This window comes from Erpetoichthys calabaricus, chromosome 1, assembly GCF_900747795.2.
Source record: "Erpetoichthys calabaricus chromosome 1, fErpCal1.3, whole genome shotgun sequence".
Lineage (NCBI taxonomy): Eukaryota > Metazoa > Chordata > Cladistia > Polypteriformes > Polypteridae > Erpetoichthys > Erpetoichthys calabaricus.
The window spans coordinates 350,368,946-350,383,847 of NC_041394.2; the positions used below are offsets into that span (position 1 = coordinate 350,368,946).

Below are 14,902 nucleotides of genomic sequence, written 5' to 3' on the forward strand. Positions count from 1 at the left end.
AGAATCGGGCCAAGGCTGGGTGCATTCCTGGGATCCCCACTGAAAAAATAAATAAATCACCATCTTATCAATGGTGGGAAACTTAGCTGGGTTTTTTAGTCCGCTGGAGATCTTTATGTGGAATTATCCCTTAAGTCTCCAACTGTGTCCTCATGTTCTTGTTGAACTCTTTTTAAAGTACCAGCCTGGCTCCACTGCTCTAATTACTTTAATGATGTTAAACACTTCAGTCATGCCTCCTCTTAATCTCTATTTGCTTTGAATGAAAATGTTGAACTTATTTAATCTTTTCTGATACTCTACCTCTCACCCCTAGAATTAGATTTCCTCTGGACTTTATCTAGCAGTGCTTTGTATTTTTTGTAGACTGGAGACCAAAATTGCACCCAGGACTCCAGATGAGGCCTCACCAGTGTGTTATAAAGCTTGAGCAGAACCTCCTGTGTCTTGTACTCCACACATCAAGGCGCTATATAACCTGACATTCTGTTAACTTTCTTAATGGTGTCTGAACACGGTCTGGAAGTTGATAGAGACGAGTCCACTATGACTCCTAAATTCGTCTCATCGAGTTTACTTAGAATTTTCAGACCTCCCATTGTGTATTCAAATCATACACTTTTACTTCCTATGTGTAATACTTTACATTTCTAAAATTAAATTTTGTCTTCCACAAATCTGCCCAAGTCTGTATGCTGTCCAAGTCTCTCTGTAATAATTCAACAGATTCTCGATTATCTGCCAATCCACCAATCTTGGTATCATCTGAAAACGTAACCAGCTTGTTACTCATATTCCTATCCAAATCTACTCTATATACAGTATATAAAATCCTAAGCCTAAAAGTGCAATGATTTTATGTGATTTTTTATGTGATTTTTTAAGTGATGTTTTTATGCCATACTTTAAAATTGGGCTGATTTTAAAACCTACATATATAGGTTTGGTATCATTCTTTTCAGAATTTATCAAATTTAATGTGACGTTGTTAGATTTTCAGTTAGTTTTTAAAATTATAAACTAAAAAAATATCAAGAACTCGCGTCCTGTGAGATGAGACTTTGTGCCAAGAGATTTAACCACACCTGGGACTGAAAATAAAAGAGTAGGACAGCTGCTGTACAGGCTTTTAAATGTTAAAAGTGCTGCACGAAATGCAGATCACGCAGCACGGCAGCAGCAGCTGATTAAGCAAAGAGGAGGTAAAAAAAAAAAAATAAATAAATAAACACTATAATTGTATCACCGTTTAAGAGGGGGTTTCGCAGGAGCGACCACGTCACCTTGGGATGCGTTCAGCCCCCCTCTTCACAACGTGAGCGGCAGAGATGCTAAGTGGCTGGCAAGTAGTGTAGGCCTCGGGGGGGGGGGAGGGGAAGACGTAGGGTGTCAGCGAGCGAAGCAATCAGGGGGCAAACCCCCTAGTACTTTACATTTTCTTACATTAAATTTCGTCTTCTACCATTCTGCCCAAGTACTTTACGCTGTCTAATTCTCTCTGTACTGATTCAACTGATTCTCAATTAACTGCCAGTCCACCTAGCTTAGTATCACCTGAGAACTTAACCAGCTTGTTATTCATATTCCTATCCAAATACTTATATATAATAAAAATAGCAATGGCCCCAGCACTGACCGCTATGGGTCACCACTCTTACAATCACCCAATTATCAGCTAATTTTGATAAGGGTCCTCTCACCATCACTCTCTGCTTCCTGTGTGTGAGCCAATTCTGCACCCATCTACAAACATCACCCTGAACTGCCACTTTTTAGATTGACGCCCAACCTCTCATGTTGCACCTTATCAAATGCTTACTGAAAGTCAAGATAAATAATCTCATCTGCTCCACTTTGATTGTATCCTTTTATTGCCTCCTCATAGAGTTCCAGCATGTTAGTCAAACATGACCTCCCTCTTCTGAGCCCATGCTGACTGTTCAGAAAAACTCCTCTCCTTGCCAGGTGATGCTCAATGTTATCTTTTATAATTCTTTCCATTAAATTTTCATGTGATGCACATTAAGTTTACTGGCCTAAAGTTGCTTGGATCGGCCCTGTCACCCTTTTTATATAATGGGATGATATTTGCTATTTTCCAGTCCTTCAGAATCTCTCCAGTGCACAGTGACTTCCTAAAAATGTGTCAAGTGTTTATATCTGTACACTCTAGTCTCCTTAAGAACTTGAGGGTAAATATTATCTGGTCTTGATGATTTGTTTGACAAAGAAATGGAGCAGCACTGAAACAAGGATGGTGACAGAGGAAGAGCTTGTGCCTTAAGTGAGTTGTGTGGCCAAAATAACATGTCAGACGAGGGAGGACTGATCAGTAAAACTGTTCTTTCCATGTCTTGTTCAGTCTTTTCCTTAATAAATTACTTCCCATTAATTTATCTGGGATTCATGTTAAGCTTACTGGCCTATAGCTGCTAGGATTAGCCCAATTACCTTTTTTATAAAACGAAATACTATTTTCCATTTTCCAGTCAACCGAAATTTCCACGGTGTGCGATGCCTTCCTAAGAATATGTGTTGTCACACACGTGTTCTTGGGAGGCAGGCTAAGGGCTTAACCGAGGGCAAGATACGTGAGCAGGCTTTGACAAAGTGCACAAACCTTTCTTCTCCCTCGTCTGCAGATCACCCGAGGAGAAATCAGCATAAAAAGCTTCCTCCAGTTCTTGTACCTCTTTCCTAGCCACATCTCCCATCAACGTCATTGCCTGCTCTTTGATTTTGGACCCACCTTTTCCTCCCCTGCCTCTACAAGAACCCAGCACCTTCCCTCTTTAATTTGCCCTTTTTTGGACGTGGAACCAGAGAGTACTCTGGAGCCATCTTTTTGTTTTCTTATACTGTGTGTTATAATATACTAGCCAACCCGTGGCGTACCATACGCCGCATAATTATTTACTGATGTGTGAAGACTTCCTGAAAGACACAGTTGTCCAAATGGGGTGGGTTTGAGGATACGACTGTGAGTGAATGAAAAGATGGAACTCTGGAGAGAGCAACATACAATTGTCTGTGACTGAAAACTGGCTCTGTCTTGCGTCTTTGCCTGCCATGGTCAGCAGCATTAGTGAATTATATATATACTAGACAAAGAGCCCGTTTCGACAACGTAAGGTGAAACGGGCAAGAGTGCAATAGTAGTAAGTATAAGCACCACAAACCTGATACAGGTGTATTGAATGAATGCGTAATTAGGCCTGGAGCTGTAGAAGAAATTGCCTTTCAGGCCTCTAGAGCTTTAATCGAAGTCGCCTTTCTCTTTGAATTTTTGCGGCTGTAAATCCGCCACCTGCCACAATGTCGGTCTCATAAGGTTCTTCGGGCAGCTGCGCAGAAGGCGACTGCGCGTTCGGCTTCGGACGTGCGCAGAAGGCGACTGCGCATTCGGCTTCGGACAGACGTGAGTGAGTGAGCAGACTGGCGAATTATATATAAGATATATATATACAGTCATCCCTCACCTATCGCGGGGGTTACGTTCCAGAGCCCCCCGCGATAGGTGAAAATCCGCGAAGTAACAACCTATATTTATTTTATTATTTATACAGATTTTAAGGCTTTATAAACCCTTCCCACACTCTTATAAACACTTCCTATGCTCTTAAACACTTTCTACATTCTTAAACACCACAGACCAACACTGCACACTGCACGCAGTGATCAGACGTCGATGTGTCTGCACTCGCTTTGTGAAGGGGGGGCAGCTGAACTCACGCTGAGCAGAAATGGACTTTGTGCTGCTTCTGCCAAAATGCCTGCTTGTCGCTCTGCACGTTCGGAAGGAGGAGGAGGAGTGGGGGTGTGTGAGGGCTGAACGCACGTTCGCTCAAACCCTCCTCCCTGGAGGCGCAGTACGCTCCTGCCACTTCGCATTGTCAAGGGGGTGGGGAGCTGAATGAACACTAAGGAGAAGTGGACTTTGTGCTGGCTTTGTGCTGCTTGTCGCTCTGCGTGTCAATAATTTAAAAGCCTGTACAGCACCTATTTTCCTGTCTCACTGTCTTGCGTGAACTTAAAATGTTTTATAATAGTGAGATGTTACTCATATCCTTAGCCCGACATCCACATATCATATGTGTTAGAAAACTTTTGTTTTATAAGTTTACATGTGTTTAAAGCATGTGGGATGGGTATTTTAAGGCTTAAACTATAAAAATGTTTATTTATATGGTCTTTCTATTTCACGGATTTTCTCCTGTTGCTGATGGGTCTGGAACATAACTTCCGCGATAGGCGGGCAATCACTTGTATTTAAAAACCCGCGAAGTCATGAATCCGTGAAAAGTGAACCGCGAAGTAGCGAGGGATTACTGTAGATAGAAGAGTATACCATAGAATGCACAGCGTAATAGTAAACTAAATGTAAAAACATTGAGTAACACTGAGAAAACCTTGAACAACAGGGAAAACTTAACACTGCAAGAGTTCACGTATAGCGCTACGAACCGCTCGGTAAAAACACTTTAATGAGTTTTAAGCACAGGGAAAAAAAAAATTACCATTTCAAAAATCCCTAATTTAATAAACCACCAAGAAAAGTAACATTGCAACAATGCACGCTACAAACTGACCGCTGTAAACAGAAGTGAAAACAAAATCAAGCCCAATGCATTCTTTAACTGCCTTCTCTGCCTTATGCATCCAGCCCCCTCTCTCTCACGCCTGTGTGTGTGTGTGTGTATTTGTGTGTGTCTCTGCCTGCCCATGGTCGGCTGTTTGGGCTGCCTTAGTGAATTATGGGCGTGGCTCTGTTGTGTGTATCCCATGGTCGGCTGCTTATTGAATTGTTGGTGGGTGGGGTTTGGTGAGTTGGCAGGCGGGGCTCTGTCTTGTGTCTTGCCTGCCCATGGTTGGGTGCCTCTGTGTGTGTGTCTCTCTCTCTTGTGTGTTTGTGTCTCTCTCTCTGCCTGCCCATGGTCAGCTGCTTGGGCTGCCTTAGTGAATTATGGGCGTGGCTCTGTCTTGCTTCTTGCCTGCCATGGGCGTGGCTCTGTAGTGCGTATCTCATGGTCGGCTGCTTAGTGAATTGTTGGTGGACTGGGCTCGGTGAGTTGGTGGGTGGGGCTCTGTCTTGTGTCTTGCCTGCCCATGGTCGGCTGCTTTAGTGAATTTTATATACATAGATGGGGTGGATCCTGTGGAAAAAAGAAATTATTATGAACAAAGATGTATAATTTCTGTCTCTTATTCTGTCCCCTAAATTCTTGGGTGTAACATTCCTTCAATGCCAATTGCACCCTTGAACGTGCAAATAAGCCAGTACGCAGAAAACAAGAACAGCATGTCTCAAAAGATAAAGGGAAGTAGGCCTAACCACAAAGATGACAAAGAACTGTATTTTGGGTGAACTTTATAAGTGAAGAAGTAATCTTTTAAAATGCACGCTTTAAGGAAGAGTCTTATGACTCATCAATAATCTAAAATGCTTGCTTAAATTTTAAGCTAGAAGTGATGCTTCCTCTAAGCCATATACAGAATATCTGTTACTCAGGGCGTTAGCATGATGTGTTCGTGATAGCTGACTTATAAAGTCTGTAAGAAAAGAGGAACAAGAGATTCTGCTGGCGCTGAGTCCTGAGCTGACAGGCGCTGTGGTGTGTCTCTGCTCACCAAGAAGAATAAAGGTGTGTATTGATTCAACAAACTGTGTCTATCCCCTGCTGTCTTCTCTCTTTGAACCCGCGTCCACAATCCCCAAATGTTTTTCTGCTCTCCCTTTGTGTTTTGACAGTGTCAAAGGTTTATATATGTATTCACTTACCCCCTTAAGCACTTGAGGATAAATATCTGGTCCTAGTGATTTGTTTTAGATAAGCCTACTTAATCTGAGCAGAACTCTCTACAATTTCCAAATTTCTCAGTACCTCCATAGTAGTCCCTGTTACCACTGGGATGTGATCCAGTTGCTCACTTGTGAAAACTTCAGAAAAAAAACAAATTTACTGCATTTGAATTCCTCTTTATTGCTCCTGATCTGCTTCACCTCCTTGACTTTTATTTTATTACTAAAATATTGAAAAACTCTTTGTTCCATCTTTTTGCCTTATCTGCAATATTCCTCTGTAACTGCATTTTAGTTTCCCTGATATCTTTCTTAATGATTGCCCTCTTATTCTAAATGCCCTATTGTTAGCATTTTTTTAACAAAAAAATTAAAAAGCAAGTACTGCAATGAATGATTAATTCTTAATTAGGTAATATACAGCAAATTCACAACACTGACTACAACTGCCCCGAAATCTGAATAAAAGTTAAAGAATTGGAAGAAATTATGCATAAAATTAATGAAAAAATTTGTGCATATACATAAATTGATAAATTCCGCCCCGAAACTAAATCCTGCCTTCAGCCTGTATGTGACGCAGTTACCGAAGACGAAATGGTATCGGCTTTGTGCTTAGATCTAGCAACTACGATGCTATACAGAGGCAGTGCATGTATAACAAACAACGCGAGTGGTGTCTGTGAGGCAGAGTTACCGAAGACTAAATAGTGTCGGCGTTGTGCTTTCATGTAGTGACCAAAAGCTCAGACAGTGAAGAAGTAGAAGTTGACTTCCACGAAACGGAATTATGGTAGCGTTAAATGAACTAAATACTGATTCGAATAATAGGTTGTATTTATTCAGATGATGAAATTTCACACCACACTAAATTTGGGAATCCACATATTATTGTATTTAAACAGTTTCATTGGTTTTTGCTCACAACAGGCTTGTCATAAAGGGTTTTGCACAGATAAATTAAATTTCAGGGACCCAGATGCGTACCACCTGAAAAGGCTCCGTGTACCGTACCACAGTTTGGGAACCGCTGCTCTAGTGTACCTATTGTTCATTTCATTAACATCAAAGCAGCTGAAACTGATTAACAACCTCCTCTGCTACTTAACTGACCAGATCAATAGCCCAGATGTTTCATTGACTTGATGCTATACTCGGATTGAAAAGTGCTCCTTTAATTTTTTTAGAGCAGAATATAAGAATGTTGTTTACAGAAGGACAACACCAAGGAAATCAGTATAATCTAACAAAAGCATCACTGCACATCTCAAACTTGTAAAAGATCACCACAAAGTTCCAGAACTGACAGTGCCTGGAGAGATTAACATGATCAAAGGGACAGTGAATTCAAAATATTATCAAGAAATCTGACAGCAAAACATTAGGATAGCAGAAGCTTAACAAAAGTTGAGTCATGACACAGGACAATGAGACCAAACACAGGAAAAAATAAATAATAATAATAATTCTTTGCATTTATATAGCGCTTTTCTCTCTACTCAAAGCGCTCAGCAATTGCAGGTTAAGGACCTTGCTCATGGCCCAACAGAGCAGTCCCTTTTGGCATTTACGGGATTCAAACCAGCAACCTTCCGAATTCCAGTGCAGATCCCTAGCCTCGGAGCCACCAGGAAGAAATCAAAACAGACAAAGAGTTAAACAGAAGGAAATTGGTATTCTGGAATGGCCAGTAAGAGACACGCGATGCTGTGTCCTGGCCTAAAGAGAACTGATCAGAAAAGAGCTCTCAGGAATAAAAGGAACCAAAAAAGTTTGGAGAGAATGTATGGATTAAAATTCAAGGCTGATCAGCAGCAATATGAAAAGTTTGTTGGAGGCCATTACTATTAAAGAAGAGTCAAGCAGTTTGTAAAGACAGGAGGGCCACAGAGTGGACTGTGAATGTATAAATGATGTGTTCAGGACTGACAAGAAGTCGTCCAATTGTTTGTGAGTTATTAGCTTAAGAGAACTGTGGTTACCTGTATTTGGAGCATTGTTGAAGATCAGACCACATTGTTAAGATGAATTAAAACAGATATCCAGGGAATTCCAAAGGGTTCACAACCTATTTTTTGCAGCTGTACATTTGTATAGCACTCTTTACCAAGGACATGTTTAGAACTTTTGCATGGAAAATTGCTAAACCTTACATAAACATTGATGAAATCTCAAACTACATTTAAGCACACAATAAAACACAGTATTTCTCATAATAACCGCAAGACCTGGTCTTTCAAGCCCATAAACCCCAACCCTAAAACTTGCCCATTTTATATTTTGCACTTACTTTTTCCAGACTTCTTTGTAGATGGTGGCCGATTTTCCTGAGCTCTAACAGATGTAGTTTGCTCAGACTTCTTTGGTTTAGTCTGTAATGATTCAGTTTTCACATTGACAGAAGGCTCTGGAGATGAACATTGTCTGCTTTGAGAAGAGTCTAACCTGGTCACCACTCCATCTTGACATCCATCATGAAGGTTGTCTTCTTTTACACTGTCCAGATTTGTATGGTTGTGTGTCTCAATACTGACAGACTTCTCTTCAGCTTCTTCTTTAATGCCCACTGCCTGCAGTTCACTGTTCTCCTCCTTAATGCTCAGACTTTCCTGTTTAATGTAGATGGACTCCAACTCGCAGTCCTCCTCCTTAATATCGATATTTGTGTCCACATCACAGCTCTCCTGTTTCACATCCATTGAGATGTTCCAGTAAACATCAGCTTTTTCTTTTTCTCTGAAAAAATGAACAGGAATTAACTTCATTAAAACTTCATCACTTTCCAAAGGGCATGTAACCAAATACTAAGTTAAGAGTGCCAATAATTTTGTCCAGTCCAGTTTTTGAGTTGTGTGTGAAATGATGTCAGATTTGGCTTTTTTTCTCTGTTTTTTTTTTGTGTTGTTGCAATGCAAATAAAGGAAATAAACATGTGTTTACCAAAACATTTGCAATTGCAAAAATGTTCTGTGAGAAATGGTGCAATTTCTGGGAAAATTCCGGGGTGCCAATAATTTCGGCCATGACTGTACATATATACATACATACATACTTTTTTGAGATTTACACAATCTTTTTTTTTTCCTTTAAATTAACCTATGTTTCAGACAGGACCACTACCAGTCAAAAGTTTTAGACCACCTCAGTTTTTCTTCAAATTTAATCAGTTGAAATGCAATGAATGACCTAAAATGATGAAAAGGTAAGCAGTAAACTGTCAGAGGTTTACATTTAAAGTTTAGGTTTGCAACAACTGAAAAAGGGAATTTCAGGGAAAACTAACAGGTTACAACCTACAGATGTTCTGCAGCAATTCAAGTAAATGAAGCCTTGAACGTTGAAGCAAACAATTTGCACAGGTGTCCTAACTTGTGTTTATTACTTACAAACCCTCTGTGTGTCTTAAACCAGAGTTGGACCAGACTGTGTTACTACACCCTCTGAAGTACCACTTGGACAATGTTCCAATGATAATGGCAAGAAAATGGCAATTAATAAATCAAATGAAGCAGGGCATCATTTCCATTAGATGTGTAGGCCTTTCATTTAGAGAAGTGTATAATGGTATATGACTCTCTATCCCAGATGCTTTTTCTTCTTACCATAAAGTTGACCACATCACTGTGAATAATATTATATTTATATATATATATTAATTAATCACAAATTATCTATAAATGGACTTAACATACCAGGCAAGATAACTACATTGCACTAATTAAATCATAACACTGACCCTCCAGTGGCATTTCAATGGCCAACATAACAAAGCAAATGGCGTTGACTCCATTTGTACCTTATTAAAAACAAAATGAGTGAATTCCTGCCTAAAAATATTTCACTAATACTAACCAGTTAATAAAACACTATGCAACAAGTCCCTTAACGTAAGAGATGCTTGTATGTTCGGTAAAGGGGCTGAACATTCTATCCTACTGGTTTATTTTTAACCAGAAAAGAAATATAACCAATTGTATCATAAATATTGTAAGTCACCTTGAATAAAGGCATCAGCCAAATAAATAAAGGTAAATGTAGTTGTGCGGTTGACAACTATTTTTTGGAGAAGTCCATTGTTGAGCATGAATTAAATTGTAGTATGTTCCCTTTTCAAAGCTGCTATATAGAATTACATGTTGATAACACATCCATTAACTCAGTTAAAAACTCTGTAACTACAATACAAGATATATATAGATATATATATATTTTTAGATTCAGTATACTGTATTAATCCCCGAGGTGATATTGTCTTTTCGCATGACCTTTATAGGACAGAGTGCTGGGTCGGCCATTGTACAGCAAGAGCCCCTGAAGAAATTTTCAGGTTAAGGGCCTTGCTCAAGGGTCCTTCTGGCAGTAAAGAGATTTGAATCTGCATTCTACCAAATACTGGCACATGTAAGAGATGGATACCATCATTTGCAGAATACAGTTGGTATGAACCAATCTATTATTAAATAAACTCAACTACACTCATAGGTTTGTAATCTCAACAAAAACAAACCATTAACTAAATCAACTGCTCCGTTAAAAATCTTAACTTAATCTAAGTTTGGCATTCAATTTTCTGTGTGTAAGTTTTTCCGGTTTGATCCTGTGTATTAAAAACTAAGAACCGTAGGCCTTATATTGGTTACATTAATTGTCATGTTATGTATTCTTGGCATGTGTAGACATTTTTTTAATAAAAAAACGATCCTACACTACATGTCTCGCATAAATACTCATTTAGTTGGAAGAATTCAAATACACCCGAGCGTGTAACTCAATGGAAATGAGGTCTAAACGTCATATGAATAAAATATAAATGTCTCTCTTAAGAGATATTCGGGTGTATGAATAAATAATTTATCGTAAAACCGCTTGCCAGGTAATCGGTTGAGTATTAGTGCCGTTTTAAACGGAAACACAAGGAGGTTTAAGTTGGTTAATTGTTCTCATTTTCAGTCCCACCTTAAATCGTGGTACCCCAAACGGCTCTTTTTTGGCCATATTTGCTCTCAGATACTGATCGGAGGAGGAGGAGGTTGTTTGTGAGCTTTCTCTTATCTGATGGAGTTTTGGAACACAATGGCTGCACTGCCCTCACGAGTGTATCTTTAATTTAACTGTGTGTTGCGGTGGGCGTTTTACCCACGTCTTTTTAAAAAAACAAAGCGTAGTTTGACTATGAAATTGCCTTCTCCTCAAGCTCAAAGAATTCGGGGATTCCACGGAACACTGGCAAAAGATACGGCTAAGGATGGCGAAGTTTCTCGGTGGGTTTAAAGTTCAATCAAGTCTCGACAACACGAAGTGGCGCGAGCCACATACATAAAACAATGAATGGCGAGTACCGAATGACACATAGAAATGTAGTCGAGAACAATCTTTAACACCCCGTAGCGTGCCGGAACTCGGAGTGAAGTTGAAAGATAGAAACAAAATCCACATCAGAAAAATCAAGACTCCAAACTCGAACCACATACCTTCTGCCTCTGAGTGACATGATGCTTTTTTAAAAGTCTGCTCACTCAACTGTCTCGTTCCACGTTTCCAGTTTATTACTCACAAGTAAAAGACACGAAACGCAAGTGTACGCCAATTTTGTTTTCTTCGCGATTGATGGCGTCACATACGAGGCTTTTGGCCGATTACGCGCAAGCGCGATCATGCATTCGTATTTTACCAAACAGCTACGTCATTCAAGGCGACGGAAACACAAGCCACGATTTTGTCTCGCTTTGTGTGATACACGAAACGAGAGGTGAATATCGGCTGAGTGAAGCTGGAGATTGAATCAGTTAGTAAAGAATCCTATTACCGGGATACAGAGGGTACGTATTTGTGGTCTGGGCATTTCACTTTATGGTTGTATGTATTTTCATCCGCGCGTCTTCGCTGTTTATTGGTGTCTCCCGCTCCCTCCATGTACTCGAGTCCCATTTCTACTTCAGGTCGCTCAGGCACGCCGACTTCTCCTATTAATTTCTTTCATTAACTCCCTTTAGTCGTTTCTTTTCGCTAAACGCAAAACTCGAGGAGGCATCAGTTTCACACAAGCACGACCCTTTATATATTTTTTTATTATTCTTTCTTCTTTATCAGTCCGCGGTGCTCGTGATCGGTCGGCACTTGAAAAAGCAAAGAGGAGTCAGTCGGTCTTTACACTTCTGATTAGTAAAAGAGGAAAACGATCTGAACGGATTGAAGTGTAGAAAAGTCGAAGTGCATGCGAGCTGAGAACGAAAACAAATATAAAAAGTCAGAGAAAAGTGTAGTGTTGTTATTCCTCCGGTAACCTGCCTGTAGAAGTCTATATTCAGTATTAGTAACTGTGGAAGGCTGGCGTCCATCATTACAATGTGTGTGTCAATATTTATGTACACAGCCGAGCATTCGGAAACCTGCTTAATCCAATGTGAACATCAAACATTTACTTACATTGCATGGATGAGCAATTACATGGCTGTTATTTTTTTCTTTTAATCTGTATCATGTGTCAAAAAAATCCTATGTTTCGGTGCTAAAGCTCAAAACCAGTAATGCCTGCTAATGAGTGTTCAAGTGGTTATTACTGTCTCACAATTCCAGTCATCATATCTTATCATCATATTTTATCACGCCACTGCCATATCCAGGTAAGGACGGCGCCATTAGCATCCTTAAGATCTTCATCGGTACATGTAGGGCCTCGGGAACATTCATGTAGAATGTGGTCCATTGTTTGGGTGGGCTCAGCACAGTAAATCCAGTAAAATCAATGTCATGGTCTGTGCGCAGTTTCCATGTGTGCCCAGCACGCTGTCATTTTTGTTCTCCCCCTTTCTAAAGATGCCCATGTTTAGTGGGCTGGCAAACCTAATTTGGCTTGTTATGGCTGTGGTTAAATATTCAGCTGTACTCAATGAAACCTTTTTTTTTTTTTTTTAACCGCGCAAGGATGAATTTCATATATGTATTTTATTTTGGTATTTATTGTCTACTTTCATGGTAAATTGTTATTGTTTAAATTATAGTACATGTTCATTCACATGTTGAAGAAAATGTAATTGTTATTCGATACCATCAATAATATATATATATACTCTGTGTGTGTGTGTGTGTGTGTGTGTGTGTGTGTGTGTGTGTGTGTGTGTATGTATGTATGTATCTATATATATATATATATATATATATATATATATATATATATATATAAAAAAATCCTAAGCCTAAAAGTGCAACGGTGATGTTTTTATGTCACTTTTTTGTCACACTTTAAATCAGGCTTATTTTAAAACCTACATATATATGTTTGGTATCATTCTTTTCAGAGTTTATAGAACTTTAATATGATGTTGTTAGATTTTCAGATTCTTATTCCGTTTTCAAATTCTAAACTAAAAAATATCAAGAACTCGCCTCCCACGAGACAGGACTTTGTTCCAAACGATTTAACCATGCCCAGGGCCGGAAATAAAAGACAAAGAGTAGGGCAGCTGCTGTACAGGCTGTTAAATGTTCGAAGCGCCGTGGGAGATGCAGATCACATGGCGCAGCAGCAAGCAAAGAGGAAGGAAAAAAAACACTGCATTTGTTTCCCATTGTATCATCGTTTAAGAGGGGGTTTCGGAGAAGCGACCGCGTCTCCTTGGGGTGCGTGCAGCTCCCCTCTTCACAACGCGAGCGGCAGAGACACGAAGCGAGCAGGGGGGAACACCCTAGTATAGAATCATTGCATTTACTTGTATACTGCACACAAACAAACACACCAGTGATATACAGTGTAAGTCAAAATTGTGTTAACATTTGAATGTCAGAAACAATTTATTCACACAACATACTTCATATGTGCAATATGATTTATAGGAATGTCTCAACCTGTTCGCCATCATGTTTAACACATGTACCATATGTGGCACCTAAATTGTCCACAAAAATTGTATATAAGTATATACATAGCTGTACCATTAGTGTTAACATTATTTTGGCTCACCCTGTACTTTACATGTCTGTATAATTCTGTGATGGCCACTACAGTTTTCTACACAGTGGTGTGTTGTGCTTTGCTTGTAACATCACTTTAAGAGAGACCCACCCAATCAACAAGATAATTAAGAAGGCAGGCTCAGTTGTGGGACACCTTTTCTACCTGCTGGCAGTAGTAACAAAAGAGAGAATGAAGGTAAAACTTTGAGACATAATCAACAATGCTGCACATCCTCTCCTCTGTCTGACACAGCAGCATTCTGGACTTTGAGCCAATACATTATTCAGAAGTGTGTGGAGAAACACTACTGGGACTCCATTATAGCAGCAGCAATATGCCTTTATAATGCCGCGCTGGGACAGGGACTGCTCTCTTATGTTTTATCAAAGTCAGAAGGTTTTTCTCGTCTTTTTTTGTGATTCTGTGTTTGTTTGATTGTGGCAGTTGTTGGTTGTTGTATTTCTTGAGCTTCTGTATAAAGCTAAATGTCCCCTTAGGACAAACATCTGTCCGTCTGAATATAAGGGCAAAATACCTAATGTTTTGAATGCTTTATTTTATGCAGAAATCCTTAGTGGATTGTTCTATAGGTGATTAAGAGTGTTTTAGTCAAACCTGTAAAATTGATTGGAGACTTTGGATATGCTGGAAACATATTATTATCCCCCAGTGAAGAAAATGGAATGTCAAATTCCTCTATGTGAAAATTCATTTTGAGATGTTTTCTGGACCCTGCATGTTCTCTCTCCGTGTCCATGTGTTTCCTCCCACAGTCAAGTTAGTTGGATTGCCATTGCTGAACTGGCCCTAGTGTGTGTGTATGTGTGTGTGAGATTGTGTGTTCACCCTGTAATGGATCTGCGTCCTGTCCAGTTGATGTTCCTGCCTTGTACTCGATGATTGCTGTGATAGACTCCAGCTGCTATGCAATTCTGCTTTATATGTAGGTTAAGAAAATGAATGGATTGAAGTATCCTGGAAAAGCTTACATTGGCATAACAAGAGATAGGTATACTTTGTTTTCACTAAGTTCTCTTACATATTCAATGGATGTATTTTAAATTTAATATTTTGAGCAAATCTGGCAGCTTTCTTTACAGCACTTTTACTTTTAAACACTATTATCATCTTTCCCTGTAATGTCAGTG

At 39.5% G+C, this 14,902-nt stretch overlaps 1 protein-coding gene across 6 annotated transcripts in view; it reads right to left on the reverse strand.

Moving 5' to 3' along the window:
• Window positions 1-14,902, reverse strand: part of LOC114668330 (zinc finger protein 883-like) — a 774,734-nt gene that overhangs the window by 685,512 nt on the left and 74,320 nt on the right. Inside the window, exons 1-2 of one of the 6 annotated variants that reach the window (XM_051924973.1) lie at window positions 11,272-11,439; window positions 8,091-8,536 (exon numbers count right to left, since the gene is read on the reverse strand). The exons of the other annotated variants lie outside the window; for them this stretch is intronic. Of the exons in view, the coding sequence (XP_051780933.1) occupies window positions 8,091-8,536; window positions 11,272-11,291 (466 nt within the window). The 5' untranslated portion in view covers window positions 11,292-11,439. Of the gene's footprint in view, window positions 1-8,090; window positions 8,537-11,271; window positions 11,440-14,902 lie in introns of those variants that run through there. 6 annotated transcript variants of the gene reach the window in all.